This window comes from Castanea sativa, chromosome 8, assembly GCF_040712315.1.
Source record: "Castanea sativa cultivar Marrone di Chiusa Pesio chromosome 8, ASM4071231v1".
In the NCBI taxonomy this organism is placed as follows: Eukaryota; Viridiplantae; Streptophyta; class Magnoliopsida; order Fagales; family Fagaceae; genus Castanea; species Castanea sativa.
Window position 1 is genome coordinate 26018016 of NC_134020.1, and position 15664 is coordinate 26033679.

The window sequence follows — 15664 nt, forward strand, 5'->3', positions numbered from 1 at the left end:
TTCTTCCTTTCGGACTAGCACCCTCCTGGTCTTCCTTTGGTGCACTTGGATGTGCAGTCATTTGTCACAACTGTTCTTCCAAATCATGATTCTGCTTGGTGAGGCGCTCAACCGCCGCCGCAAGCGTTTGGACCTGCCTCTCTAGAGCTGTGGCGTGCGGTTTGTTGCTTTGATTGTTGTTTGTTGCCATCGATCGAGTGAGTACCATGCAACTCTTTGTCTCAGGAATAGAGCGAGGCTAAAGTAATTGAAAGATTTTCTATTTCCCACAGACGGTGCCAACTGATGATGCCGAAAAATCACCAGTAAGTCGCAAGCACTCTACTCACCAAAGCAATACCTGCAAAAGAGGAGAAAAGAGGACCTAAAAGAAAGCACCGGTGTGGTGCCGGCCAAAAACCCTCCGAAGGTCAAGTTAGAGTCTTATTTTTCAACCCTAGAGTGCTAGGGTTGAGATAATTGTGCGTACCTTGCTTTGTGAGGGTTTTGAAGTATACATAGTAGCGTAGGGCCGAAATTCTCGCCTTGGTCAAGAAATCCTTTCCTTCTGGGAGAGTGACTTGTGGAATTTCGTATCTCTTAGAGTTCTTTTCCTTATATAAATCCTCAATCAAGGCTAACGTGTAGTGCAAGAATTCTTCATATACACGTTGGCGTGAATTACAATCAAGGCCACGTCAGCCCCAATCATATAGTGTGATTTGAGGTAGCCCGGAGAGCGACGGGAGAAATTATGGGCATGTACTCTACTTGTCCGTCATCCTTAGTCATATAACCCGTCACCCTATCGTAACGAGTTCAACCATATGTCATGCCGTCATGTTGGTTTTATCCCCTATCAATTTCTATAATAATTTTGTATATGTACAGTGCTGTAGACCCACTAATGTTGGTAGTTTTTTAGCAAGAAAGTGTAAAACACTAAAATTGACATCTTTTTCTATTTTACAATAACTGGTGCGATTTCTCTTACACTAGATCGTAATTGAATTTAATCTCATTCTAGTATCTACTACATAAAAAGTCACAATTTTTACTATAACTATTTTACGTGGTAGACTGTGACTAGTTGCCTGTTATTTTCACATGAACCCACCACTTTTTTTTCACTACTCACAGTCTTCCACGTAGACAATTGTGACAAAAGTTGTGGTTTTTTTATGATCCTAAAATTTTTGGTAATTGTTGAGTTCACTTTGATTTATCTAGCATTTATAATAGACATGTCATATTTTTATTAGACCACCTATTTTATATTATAGGGATTGTATATCCGCTCATTTCAGAGACATGCTCTCCCTGTCACTTATGAGTTTGTTCCACCCTCATAAATCGTAGGACCTACAATATTGTGAGTAGGGGGTGTACATGGGTTGGGTTTAGGCTTAGCTCGGACTCAACTTGATCTCATTGGGTTGCAAAAAATGAGACTCATCATTGACCGAAGAGAAACAACGGGTCAGCTGTCCTTGATGGCAGTCGGTTTTGATCGAAACTGAAAGAAATATTGACAAACAGAAATTCTGGTAGATCTCATCAGAGATCGTGAGATCTACACCAATCTGGGCAAAGATTTGGACCGATAAATTTCTTTTAAATTTTTTCAAATTTTTTATATTTAGTTTTAATCAGAACTGTACTAGAAAGTGCTTGAATCTTCAATAATGGAGTTTTACTTTGAGCGAACTATGTTAAAATTTCAGTGTACTCTACTCATATGTGCCAAACGGTAAAACGTGTTACGATGTATAAACTTAGTTGAGCCATATATTATAAGACCTAATTTTTATTGTTAATATATATATATATATATAATCAGAATGAAACTTCTTTGAGATTTTTTATTAATTAGAGTCTTTTCTCAATGTAAGGGCAGGTTTGGATCCTAAGCCCATGAGGTAACAGGATTAAGGTCCAAAGAGCCAAATACAAAGAATTTTTAGAGAGTGGGCAAAAAACTAGGTTTCAATGAGTTGGGCAACGCTCACAATGAATTAAAGATTGAAATAAAACTAAGAAAAACAAGTTTTATGCGAAGAAATCCTTTCTCAGCAAGATCCAAGGAGAGTAGTTCTTGAATATATTCTTCTTAGACTTTATTACAATTTCAACTCTTCGTGCTACAGTGTTTTTCCTACAAATTTTTAGATAAACCTCCCTCTTTCCCCTAGAGGATATCTTACATTATATAGCCTCTTTTATCTGATATTGGCCCTCCATTTGTTGATCATGTAGGCCACTACTCGAGTGCTTGTCCCATCAAACGCCTTCCCAAATCTTCTGTGAGTTATGACAACCAAGACAGCACTGTTCAAGGGTCCACATAAATGCGGCTAGAGGGTTTGGTGGGGTGCAACAAATGTGGTGGCAGGAACCATCCCCTCCGACATGTCAGGACTAACCCCCTCTCTGAAAGTCTTCCTCTACAGTGTGGCCTCCTCTAGTAATGTGCCATTGACGTGACGATGGCTCGCCTCTCAAGCCTTACCGTCCAAGGGTATGGTCTCCTCGGAACTGCATTGGCCTCCTCAGCCTCGGGTATAACACATGGCATTATTACCATATTAAATTTTTGTATCCCACAGTAGCTCCTAAAAACTCCAGTTTTTCCCTCTTGTCTGAGGAGAAAAGTGGGGTTTTGACCTTGGGTAATTGGTTCCACACGCTGCTTTGAATTTCCCACTTGAGAACGTCACTTCGCATGCCTTGCAACCACTCCTAGCGCTTCGGAGTCTGTAACGTCTCATTTAATGCTCCAAGCGGCGTCTTGTCCCCCACATCCTACGGTGAGATGGAGCTCCTACGGTTGGTATTTTTCCTCAAAATTTGGGCGCCCAACTCTACCTCCTATATAAGGCGCCTGAGGGATTTATTTCTCCCATTTTCCAAACCTTCAAACTTTCAAGAAGCTCTTGAAGTGACTCCACTCATTATTTTCGTAAGTTCCTTGTTTATCCCAATCTTATTCTTAGGTTCTTTTCTCCTTGGCTAGTCTCCTCGGCCTTCTGTTTTCCATTTCTTTCTTCACAAAAGTTTATTTCCCTTCTCATTAGTCTGCTTAGATGGGTAGGTTTGCTCATTTAGTAGGTTCCCCCGCAAGTATGGAGGGGTTTAGGGCCCTGTACCATATTCCCCGAGGTGTTTTTTTGTGGTATTGCCTTCTGGGTGAGTGGCATGCCTTCAGAAAGGAGGGGGAGGTCGTCATTCCCATGATTGCCTTTATAGAAAGGGGAATGAGGCTCCCCATGGGTAGAGTAACCAAGGACTACTTAATCGCCCATAGAATCTGCCCTCACCAATGCACGCCCAACTTGTTTAAAGTCTTAGGTAGCGTAGACGCTCTTAACAAGCAAATGAGATTGGGCCTCACCTGGCACGACGTTGTCTAGATGTACGAGTACCATTTGCTTGCAAACTCTGGCTATTACCTTAAGTCTATGTCTTCCGATGTTAGGCTTATCTCGTGTCTCCCCAAATCAAACAAGGGCATAAAATATGACTTTCTGATCGTCTCGGGTGAATGGCATGACGGTTTTCACTGGCCATCCCAGGAGAGAGCATAAGTGGGGTACCCTAAGTTTAGGTCCTTTAACACGGGGATTAGTTTTGTAGTTTGTTTCCTTCTGATTGATGACTCATTTTTCTAACTGTGGTTTTGCTTCTCGACTTTTTTCGTAGATAAAAGATACGTGGCTCCCAATCTCAACTTTGTCAACACTCCAGATCTCAACAGAGTGCTGGGATTCGAGGTGTTCGTGAGCGAGGACAGACGACTGAGAGCTGTCCACCTTGTCCTCGACTTCAAAATCCTGTCCGATAAGTTTCAGGACATAGGCAACGCGATCAGAGCAGGTGATCCCCGGCTAACTCGAATTAACATTTCAGTGCCCGGATTATTAGCCTAAGAAGGTATCGTGCAGGTCAAGCTGCCCTCCCATCGTTCTCCCCGTGAAGAAATGGTTCCGAGAGAAGAGATAGCTTCTTTGCACCTGTCACTCGAGGCGAAGATAAACCAATTTCAGCTCGAGGAAGAGAGGAAGGAGCAGGGAGAGCCTGTGATTCAATTCTTGGATTCAGAAGATGAGCTTGACAGATCTTCAGGTGTTCATGCCTCCAAATTCATCGTTGCATGTGTTGCCAGCAGTTCAGAAGAAGAAGAAATGCTGCTAGAGAGGAAGATGGGTCTCCGTGAACTCCTCGCGGGCAGGGCCAAGGGGTTGGCACCCAAGGATGCCTCGAGGTCTCAGCTTCCTCCTCATTCTCCTCCTCTTCCTCATCCTTCAGCTAACCCCTTCACGCCTGCCAATCTGAAGAAGAGGAAGGACAAGGAAGTGGTCGAGGAGGGAGAGTTGGTCCCTCACGATGAGGGAGTTCTTCCAAAGATGCCCAAGACGGCCAAAGGCAAGGGAAGGGCTTTCTAGGCTGAGAGTAAGGAGGATCGGCATGTGGCTGAGGTGCGCCCTCTAAATCCGGCGTGGAACCCTCAGTTGGAGCTAGATGTGACAGCTATACCATGGAACTCCACCATCAGGGAGTTCCAGAAAGGGAACGCCCATTACCTTGCCAACGCTCTGGAACATCCCCTCTTGTTGCCGAAGGATATGGCTGCTTTGAAAAATGTTAAGTAGCAAGATCTATTTCTGTCCCTGAAGAGGGACTTGGCCTTGGTAAGTTTCTCGACACGCCTTACTAACTTCATGCTAGGTTATCTTTTTCTTATTTGATAGAGCATTCCTTGTCGTTTTTGTGTAGGCCATCCAGGAGGTATTTATGGCTGAGGAGTGGGTGAAAGATGCCTGGAACGAGGCTAGGCTCGCTGACAATCTACGCGTAGAGACCAGCAAGGCTTTGGGCGCCGCCGAGCAGAAGAACAAGGAGCTTACTACAAAGCTGTCTACTGAGGAAAGGGGCAGGAAGAGTGCTAAGGCTGGCCTCGGGAATGCTTAGACGCAAGCTAAGGAGCAGCATTAAAAGCTCCATTACACAGAGATAGAGCTAGCCACGGCCAAACAACAGGTGGTGGACCTGCAGGCAGAGCTGAAAAAGGCTAAAGAGGCTACTTAGGCGGCCACAGATGCTGCAGGGTAGAATTTCTACGAATTTAGAGTATAGGAGACCGAGGCCCGCCTGACTGATGAGTTGGCTAGGGTCTACAAGGATTACTGGCTCGAGGTGTGGACTGAGGCACTGAACCGGGCCGGAGCTCCTGCTAGCTCGGAGTGAAGGAAGGCTCAGAATGTGTATTATCCAGAGGACCTCCGAGAAGATCCAAAAGCAGATTCGGGCCTTAGGATGGATGTTGCCCCTGCTGCAACTGCACCTAAGTAGCTTTCAACCACCCAAGCCTTTCTTCCTCCTCCTAAGACCTCTGAAGGGCCTGGCAAGGCTGGTGACCAAGGCCAGGGGCGGAAGTGGCCAAGGGTAAAGAGGCTGGCCAGGGTAGAGCTCAACTAGAGGATAAGGGCAAAGGCAAGGAGGCTAAAACTCTGCCAGAGACCAAAGGCTGACCAAGGCAAGGAAGCTGCTCCCAAGACAAAGGAGTCCAAGCCAGTCAAACCTCAAGCTGTGGCCCAGGAGAAGAAGGCCACCTTGGGCAAGGCGGTTGATCCTCCTGTCTCCTAGGTAGCCAGCAAAAAAGACCCTCCCTCAGCCAAGGCTTAGCCTAAGATTTTTCTCTTTATATATATATATGTGTGTGTGTGTGTGTGTGTGTGTGTGTGTGTGTGGGTGGGTGTGTGTGTGTACTTTTCTTTTGTTGTGGCAGTTTGTCATGGTTTATGATGTATCTTTCCTTTTGATTAATGAAAAGACATTAGCTTTTGCTTTATGACAAATGAACTTTCATTTTCCTTGTAATTTTTATCTCTAATGGCTGTAGTAATTGTTTTGTCTTTTGTTGAAAGGTTAGACTGATGATGCTTCTAAGGGTGAAAACCCACACTTTAACAAAAAGCTAATAGTAATAAACTGTTGTTGGTTCAAGTAAATCAAGCCCATGTAAATAGTGGGAAAAATAACTATGTGTTGGTACTAAAAATTGTATAACCACTAGGAATGTTTAAGTCCTTAGAGACAAACAAAACACTTAGTAGAAAAATGGTGTTTAAGGTTTTCATGTTAAGAGTATTTGATGAATGTACCTTTAGATTACGAAGTGTTATTTTACTCAAGACATGTAGTCCGAGGGACCAGGCATGGCCGAGACTCTGCTTAACACATGGCTATTTGCTCAAGAGATATTAATTTACCCAAGGCATTTGGTCTGAGGGGCCAAGCATGGCAATGGTTCTGTTTAATACTTAATCAAGTAATCAAGAACGTTAATTTACCCAAGGTATGTGGTCCAAGGAACCAGGCATGACCAAGGTTCTGTTTAATATTCAAACAAGTAACCAAGAATATTAATTTACCCAAGGTACGTGGTCCGAGGAACTAGGCATGACCAATGTTCTGTTTAATATTCAAACAAGTAACCAACATGACACATAACTTTAACAAAAACATGGCAGAACTGTCTTTCATTAATAATAATACATTTGCAGGTTATTTACATTCCAGAGGTGTGGTACAGCATTTTCGTCTAGATCTTCTAGGAAGTATGCACTTTGACTAGCTACCGAGGTGTATGGTATGGACCTTCCCAATTGGGCCCTAACTTTCCCTATGCTAGGTTTTTTGCAGTACCCACAATCTTTCTTAATACCAAGTCCTCAGGGGCTAACGGTCTTGATTTCACACTTAAGTCGTACCCCTGTTTGAGTTTGTTGATAATATGCTAATTGAACCATGACATTTTCTCTCCGTTCTTCAATTAAATCCAAGCTCTTTTCTAGTAGGTTGTCATTGGTGTCTGGAGAGAATAAGCTTATTCTCAGCGTTGGGAATCCAGTCTCAAGAGGAGTCACAGCTTCAGCCCCATAAGTCATTGAAAATGGGGTTTTCCTTGTGGACGTACGAGGGGTAGTCCGATACATCCAAAGAACATGTGGCAGCTCTTCCGCCCATTTACCCTTGGCATCATCCAACCTTTTCTTAAGTCCATTCACAATGACTTTATTGATAGCCTCGACCTGTCCATTGTTGGGGTTATGCCCTAAAATCCAATTTATTGGCATGTCATAAATAATTAAATTGTTTAATTATATGAGACTATCTATAAATGAACTAATGGGACATTATCTTAGTCCATGAGATGCATAGTACGTGATTTAAATGAAAAGTCACAGAAGATATAAATCACAAGTTTTTTGTAAACTCAGAATTTTAGTTCGTAGTCGGTGATGAAATTGGGCATTTCATCTGCGAAGACTATAACATATTAACTAAGATGATTTATCTTGATCATGGAAGTGGATACTTCTAGTTGATATGTTGATATGTTTTAAGAGTTAAGACATATTGAACTGGACCGCTGTAAGCTCCTAACGACTATCAAATGAATAATAAATTTCACGACTTCTATTTACATCAACTTTAAATCCTAAGAGAATAATGGACTTGATCATGAGGTGTAGGTTGTTTTGATATATCAGGAGTGTGATCTATAAGTCACGATCAAAATCTTAGTATATTGGGCAACCGCATTTAGTGTTGATAGAACATATATTCTCAAGATGGAATTCATAATATCTTTACGGAGATATAAAATATTCCCTTGAGATAAGTTTAATGGGTTTGATTATTCAGAGTGTTGAGCCCAACCACTTTAGTATGGAGTTACTAAAGTATATATTTATGAAATTAGATTTCATAAATATATGATGAATAACATAAAGGATTAAACTGGGTACTTAAGGATTAAGATGTAGTAATCTTCAAAGTGGTAATCTATATTCATGACTTTGTATTACTACGAATATTTTAATGAATGGGTTGCATGTATAATAAAGTCTTGGAATATAATTTATTAATAAGGCCTAGAGTGAAATTATATTCATATAGTGGTATTGAATATAATTAATGGTAACTTTCAACTTGTCAAGAGTTGATAGAAAAGCCCAAGGCCCATTGGAGCTAGAGTCTTATTTGTTTCACTTTGGTCCCACTCCAAGCCACATACTAAAGCCCAATTGGAATGGCCCAAAAGGCTAACCCAATTAGATAATAAGTTATATATAAGGAGAGAAACATACATAATTTTCATTAAGGAGTTTTAATAATAGAATTCATCTAAGTGGTTTTTCATTAAGAACATATAAGAACATGAAATAGTTTATATGTGAGTGTTGGACACTCTAATTCTCTCTTGAACAAAGACATATAACTGATTAAGAGATCACACTTCTTGGGCGTTAGTGGAATTGGAGTGAAGATTAAAAGTGTTTCCAAGTACTTTTAATCTTTGTTTTGAAATTCACCACACCAAGGTACACTCTCTTGTTCTTGTATTCTGAAATTTACATAGTATATGTTATTAATTGCAAATGAAGTAGATCCGTTAGTTTTCCACTGTGTATGCTTTGTATGCAATACAAACATGTATTTTTCCTTCATCCATTCCCTTGTGGATAAGCTAGAGTTAAGTGTCTTTTTTTGATACCCAAATCACAACAGTAACTTCTGAAAGCTTTGTTATCAAACTGAAGCTCATTGTTTGAGACGAGGGTATGAGGAATCCCAAATCGAGTGACAATATTCTTCCACACAAACCTCTTGGCATCCACGTCCTTAATATTTGCTAGTGGCTCCGCCAACCCACTTGGTGAAGTAGTCAGCGGCGACCAAAAGCCATCTCCTATTTCTTGCTGCTTTAAGGAAGCGCCCTACAATATCCAAGCCCTATTGAATAAACGGCCAAGGACTAGATAGAGGATTAAGGATGCCCCCTAGCTAATGAATGTTGGAGCAAATATCTGGCATTGGTCACACTTCTTCACGTACTCTTGTACTCCCTTTTGCATATTTGGTCACCAATATCCTTGAGTGAGGGCCTTATGAGACAATGATTTGCCTCCTAGGAGTGGTTCTACTACTTCAAGATCCGCAAATCCGCAAATCCACCAATATCCGCAAATCCCTTCATGTAGCTCTTCCAGGAGTGGTTCTACTACTTCAAGATAAATGCATAGCAAATACGGTTCAGAAAAAGAGCGTTTGTAAGGGCAAGTTTTTGATCCTAAGCCCACGAGGTAACAGGATTAAGACCTAAAGAGCCCAATACAAAGAATTTTTAGAGAGTGGGCTGAAAACTAGGTTTCAATGAGTTGGACAATGCTCACAATGGATTAAAGATTGAAACAAAATGAAGAAAAACATGTTTTATGCGAAGAAATCCTTCCTCAGCAAGATCCGAGAAGAGTAGTTCTTGAATATATTCTTCTTTGACTTGATTACAATTTCAGCTCTTTGTGCTATAGTGTTTTTTTTACAAATTTTCAGATGAACCTCCTTCTTTCCCCTGTAGGATTTCTTACATTATATACCCTCTTTTAGCTGATCTTGACCCTCCATTTTTTGATCATGTAAGCCACCACTCGAGTACTTGTCCCATCAGACGTCTTCCTAAATCTTAGTGAGTTATGGCAACCAAGACAGCATTGTTCAAGGGTCTTCTCCACATAAATGCGGTCAGAGGGTTTGGTGGGGTGCAATAAATGTGGTGGCAGCAACCATCCCTTCAGACACGTCAAGACTAACCCCTTCTCTAAAGCTCTTCCTCTATAGTGTGGCCTCCTCTGGTAATGTGCCATTAACATGGCCATGGCTTGCCTCTCAGGCCTTACCGTCCGAGGGTATGGTCTCCTTGGAACTGCATTGGCCTCCTTGGCCTCGGGTATGACACGTGGCATTATTATCATAATAAATTTTTGTATCCCACACTAAACTTATTAAACGTTTTCACTTCAAGCATACAGTGTTGAAAATTTTAAATGTAGTTTTGTGCAAAACGTGGAGAAAGCATTTTTTTTTTACCATGCATAACACTTATGTTGAGGCATATGATGCAACCACAATGTATAAAGACCCAATATTTAGAATCTGTTTGGTTGGTGTAAAAACATGGACGATCGGAAACTTTGGGTGGAAAAGTGGGTGAAAATTTGATGTTTTTCATTGTTTGGTTAACAACTTAATAAGGGCAATTATGAGAGAAAAGTGTGGGATCTAGATGTTTTCCACTTGTGAGTTTGCCCAACAAGTTGATTTTTTCCCAAATTGGGGAGAAAACTTGGTTGAAATTTGGTAATTAGGCCGAAATGACTTAATTGCCCTTTCACGTAACTTTTTTTTATTTTTTTCCTACCACCAAATATTTGTCTTATTTCAACCCCTTTTTAGTAAATTCACCTAAAGTACATTTTTTTTTTCTCTTTTTTTTTTTCTCAACCAAATAATGAAAAGTTTATATATATTTTTCATCCTTTCATTTTTTTTCATCATTCCAACCAAATGGAGCCCTAATATTTAGTACTAGGCTTATATGATACACGACTTAATTAAGAATTATATGTATGCAAAATAAAATATTTTAATTAAATAATAAAGTAGATAGTAAAAACAAAATAACAAAAATTACTCTAAAGTTAAATGATGAATGAGGAAAGCACATCATGTAAGACTAAGTTTTTATCAAAAACTAAAAATTATTGTATACTATAAAATAATTTAAAATAAATAATATAACCTCTTTTAAATTTCTTGAAACTTATGATAATTTAGAATTAAATTTTTTTTTTTTGTTAAACTTCGTTAAAATAGTTTCACCACAAGTAGACTGTATACTAACAATTCGAATGTACCGATGTAATTTACTTAAGTGTTTAATAAATGGTAATCATTTGGCATAGTCATGACTATTGAGACCTAGACCTAGAAAATATGTCGGATCAATCATGTTTGGATTCAATTTGGTGGGGGTACGGGTTAAAAGCTTATTGGACTAAAATGGGTCTTATGAACCTTACTCAAGGCTTTGCCAAGACTTTAGTAGGTCAAGGCAACCCAGGATGACCATATTTTGTCATACGCAACAAACAAAAATCACCATACTTTCTAACCTTTTTTTTTTTCCCTCAAACAAATAAAAGAATTATAAAAGAAAAACACCCAAAGAAAAAGTTGAATAACACATAAATCCTTAAGCCTATAATTCGATAACTAATTGTAATGGTTTACTAGTCTAATAATTTATTATACAGCAAAAGAAAAGAAAATGAGTACACATATTATACATGAAACATGAAATGAGATTATAAACTAAGTTTGCTTTGGATTAACTTTATGTTGAAAGATTTTTGTTCTTTGTTAGAAAATTATTTATATATTTTTTGAAAGTTGGCAAAATTAGAGTTTTACTTGAGAAAATTGAAACTTTTAAAAAGTTGTATATAAACATATAAGTTAAAAAGTTTAAAGAAAAAAAAATCCAGACTCATACACCATATACAAATTTGAGAATAAAATATAACGTATCGTGTAAAAAAAAGAAAAAGTAAATAGTTAAGAGAAAAAGCTATAATAAACTTACAAAAAGACTACTCAATATTGGTAGTAGATTCGACTTTGAAAACATTTATATTTGAGAATTGCTTTTCAAGTATTATTAATGTTTTTATCTACAATTTAGAAACTTTACTATACAAACATACATTGAAAATGAGTCAATAAAAAAATTAAGTTTAAAATTTTATAATGATGACTTGATGAGTAGGTCGGGTTCAAGTCAAACCAACTAAGATAAAAAAAAAATAAAATAAAATAAAAAAAAAAAAACATAATGGACTAAATCGATTAATATATCTATGTTCCATACCTTTTTTTTTTTCCTCAGATTCACTCATATTAATTTTTTATAAATGAAATTTATTTAGATTGCTCCAATTATTGGAAGACCAAAATTGTAATTTGACAATAGAAAGTGTAGAAAAAGAAGCATTGCTTTTTTACACCTTGGAAGCCATCATTGGCCATTTCTTTCCTCTTTTATTTTATTTTATTTTTTTACCCTTATTTTTGCTACGAGATGACAAGTCGCCGTTTTAAAGCTAACCCCATTGGTGCACCGCTTTCTTTCCTTGAGCAATAATACTTCCGCACTCAACATTCATTATTAATAAAAAAACAGAGAAAGGACCCACAGACTTTAAACGGCCAGGATTTTCCCAGAGCCTACACGACACGTAGTTTTGGTAACAGAAAAGGAAAATTCTGGAACCGCCTGGAAATAGCGGGAGAACTATACCTCGTTCAAGAAGACTCTCTCGATCTCATTTTAAAAATAAAAAAACTTGATCCGACGGTTCACAATCCACCATTAGAACGTTCCAGAAAATCCAATTATTCCTTTATAAACCACCACCATCCTTATTCACTCCTCAATTCACAAAGTCAAAAAAAAAAAAAAAACAGAGCACACAGTTTCACTTTCTCTCTCTGAAATTTCTCTGAATTCTATTCAATTTTCATAGGTTTGGTATCTTCGTTCTGTGATTGTTGCTGTTAGCTATGGCAAAAAGTGAAGGACCAGCGATTGGGATCGATTTGGGGACTACCTATTCGTGTGTGGGTGTTTGGCAACACGATCGCGTTGAGATCATAGCCAATGACCAAGGGAACAGAACGACGCCGTCTTATGTGGCTTTCACTGACACCGAGCGTTTGATCGGCGATGCTGCTAAGAACCAGGTCGCCATGAACCCTACCAACACTGTTTTCGGTTAGTTACTTCTCTCTCTCTCTCTCTCTCTCTCTCTCTCTGTCTCTCTGAATATTTTTTTCGGAACTGTAGTTTAATTTTGATTTTTCTTTTTTGCTGCTTAGTTTGTTTGGTTAGTGAGAAAATTTGGTGATTGGACTTCAGATTTAGTGGTGTGCGCTATGTTATGGATGCTAGTATTACTGTTACTGTTTTGCTTATTTGATTGAGGAAAGAAAATTTGAGTTCTGTGTCTCTGTTTTTCTTTTAAATTGAGGTATAGATAGCTGGGAGTGTTCGAGCACAAATATACAATGGTTCCGTGTAATGTTTAATTTTTACTCAGTTATAAGCAAATCAGAAAACCAAATTTGTGTTCTGTGTCTCTGTTTTCGTAGTGCTTCTGTTTTGATGGAAATCTTTCTTGGGAAATTTTATTGCTTTTCTCATCAATTTGGATCTCTAATGAGGAATTTGTAATGAAACTTTTTGGATACGAATGTTTAAGGAATTTCTTACTCGCTGCAGATTATTCAATTTTATGATGAGTGAATTTTTTTTTTTTTTTTAAGTTAAAAAGATATATTTGGATTAATTCGACGCTCTGAGAATAGAAATATTGTGTTCTCTGATAAAGTTAAGCGCATTGACTCAGAGAAGAAAATACAGTTTTTGAATTCCATATCTTTAGTTTTCCGTACATTGATGTATAGTTAAGTGCTGGAGCTTAATCCATAATGATTCCATGTTCATCTGAGATCTGTTGCTTTTATCATCATTCTTCACCTCTCCGAGCATTGGAGGAATTTGAAATTTAGTTTTAAGTTTATGCATGTTGAAGGAATTTCTTCAAGTCATTGTTGATTTTTTTTTTCCCCGCTTTTTATAAGTAAGTGTAGAATCTTCATTATAATAAGCTAAGAAAAATAAGCCTTCGAGGTTTTTGAGTCAAAATTTAACGTATTTAAATTCAAGGGTCAACTGTTTTTTTTTTTGGGGGGGATCAAAATGTGTATTTTGCTTTCAACTTTTTCTGATGACGTGTTTAATTTACTGTTTTGTAAGTCAAAAAGGGGGAAATTGTTGGATAATTTCCTGACTGAATTTGTTTAATTTTTGTTTATCTAGATGCCAAGCGTTTGATTGGTAGGAGGTACAGCGATCCCTCGGTGCAAAGTGACATGAAGTTGTGGCCATTCAAGGTGATTCCTGGCCCTGGTGACAAGCCCATGATTGTAGTTAACTACAAGGGTGAGGAGAAGCAATTTTCTGCTGAAGAAATTTCCTCTATGGTTCTCACAAAGATGAAGGAGATTGCTGAGGCATACCTTGGTACAACCATTAAGAATGCTGTTGTCACTGTCCCTGCATATTTCAATGACTCGCAGCGCCAAGCCACCAAGGATGCTGGTGTTATTTCTGGCCTCAATGTGATGCGTATTATCAATGAGCCAACTGCTGCTGCTATTGCATATGGGCTTGACAAGAAGGCAACTAGCTCTGGTGAAAAGAATGTACTTATCTTTGATCTGGGCGGTGGGACATTTGATGTGTCTCTTCTTACCATCGAAGAGGGTATATTTGAAGTGAAAGCTACTGCTGGTGATACTCACTTGGGAGGTGAAGATTTTGATAACAGGATGGTGAACCATTTTGTACAGGAATTCAAGAGGAAGAACAAAAAGGATATTAGTGGAAACCCCAGGGCTCTCAGGAGATTGAGGACTGCCTGTGAGAGGGCTAAGAGGACTCTCTCATCTACAGCTCAAACCACCATTGAGATTGATTCTTTGTATGAGGGTATTGACTTTTACTCAACAATTACCCGGGCCAGATTTGAGGAGCTAAACATGGACTTATTCAGGAAATGTATGGAGCCTGTGGAGAAGTGTTTGAGGGATGCTAAGATGGATAAGAGCACTGTACATGATGTGGTCTTGGTTGGTGGTTCTACTAGGATTCCCAAGGTTCAACAATTGTTGCAGGACTTCTTCAATGGGAAGGAGCTCTGCAAGAGCATTAACCCTGATGAGGCTGTTGCATATGGTGCCGCTGTTCAGGCTGCAATTCTTAGTGGTGAGGGTAATGAGAAGGTGCAGGATCTCTTGTTGCTGGATGTCACTCCCCTATCACTCGGTCTGGAGACTGCTGGAGGTGTCATGACTGTTTTGATTCCAAGGAACACCACCATTCCAACAAAGAAGGAGCAGGTGTTCTCAACCTACTCTGACAACCAGCCTGGTGTGCTGATCCAGGTATACGAGGGTGAGCGAACCAGGACACGTGACAACAACTTGTTGGGCAAGTTTGAGCTCTCTGGCATTCCTCCTGCTCCTAGGGGTGTTCCTCAAATTAATGTCTGTTTTGACATCGATGCCAATGGTATCTTGAATGTCTCTGCTGAGGACAAAACCACCGGACAGAAGAACAAGATTACAATCACTAATGACAAGGGTAGACTCTCCAAGGAAGAGATTGAGAAGATGGTCCAGGAGGCTGAAAAGTACAAGGCGGAGGATGAGGAGCATAAGAAGAAGGTTGAGGCAAAGAACGCACTGGAGAACTATGCTTACAATATGAGGAACACTATCAAAGATGACAAGATTGCCGCTAAGCTTCCAGCTGCAGACAAGAAGAAAATTGAAGATGCAATTGATCAGGCCATCCAATGGCTTGATGGGAACCAGCTTGCTGAGGCGGATGAGTTCGAGGACAAGATGAAAGAGCTGGAGAGCATCTGCAACCCAATCATCGCAAAGATGTACCAAGGAACTGGTGGTGATATGGGTGGGCAAATGGATGAGGATGGGCCTTCAGCTGGCAGTGGAAGCGGTGCTGGTCCCAAGATTGAGGAAGTCGATTAAATGAACAATAATAGTTTTCTATTTTAGTTTTTGTATGGTTGTTCCTGGGTTTGGACAATGGTTTTATGATATTTCAATGCCTGTATGCTTGGTTTTTACTTTTTAAACTTCAATATGCTGTATTTTGGTGTTTGAAGCTTTAATCTAGAAGTTTCTTTTGGATTAA

At 39.3% G+C, this 15664-nt stretch overlaps 1 protein-coding gene across 1 annotated transcript; it reads left to right on the forward strand.

The window, feature by feature from the left end:
• Window positions 1-12316: 12316 nt before the first annotated feature.
• Window positions 12317-15664, forward strand: LOC142607575 (heat shock cognate 70 kDa protein 2-like). Its single transcript, XM_075779113.1, has 2 exons — window positions 12317-12655; window positions 13763-15664. The coding sequence occupies exons 1-2, from the start codon at window positions 12445-12447 to the stop codon at window positions 15496-15498; spliced, it is 1947 nt and encodes a 648-aa protein (XP_075635228.1). The 5' UTR covers window positions 12317-12444; the 3' UTR covers window positions 15499-15664.

Coding starts and splice junctions, on each gene's coding strand:
- LOC142607575 (XM_075779113.1), top strand. CDS start 12,445: ATGGCAAAAAGTGAAGGACCAGCGATTGGGATCGATTTGGGGACTACC. Junction 12,656..13,762: donor CCCTACCAACACTGTTTTCG/GTTAGTTACTTC, acceptor TTGTTTATCTAG/ATGCCAAGCGTTTGATTGGT.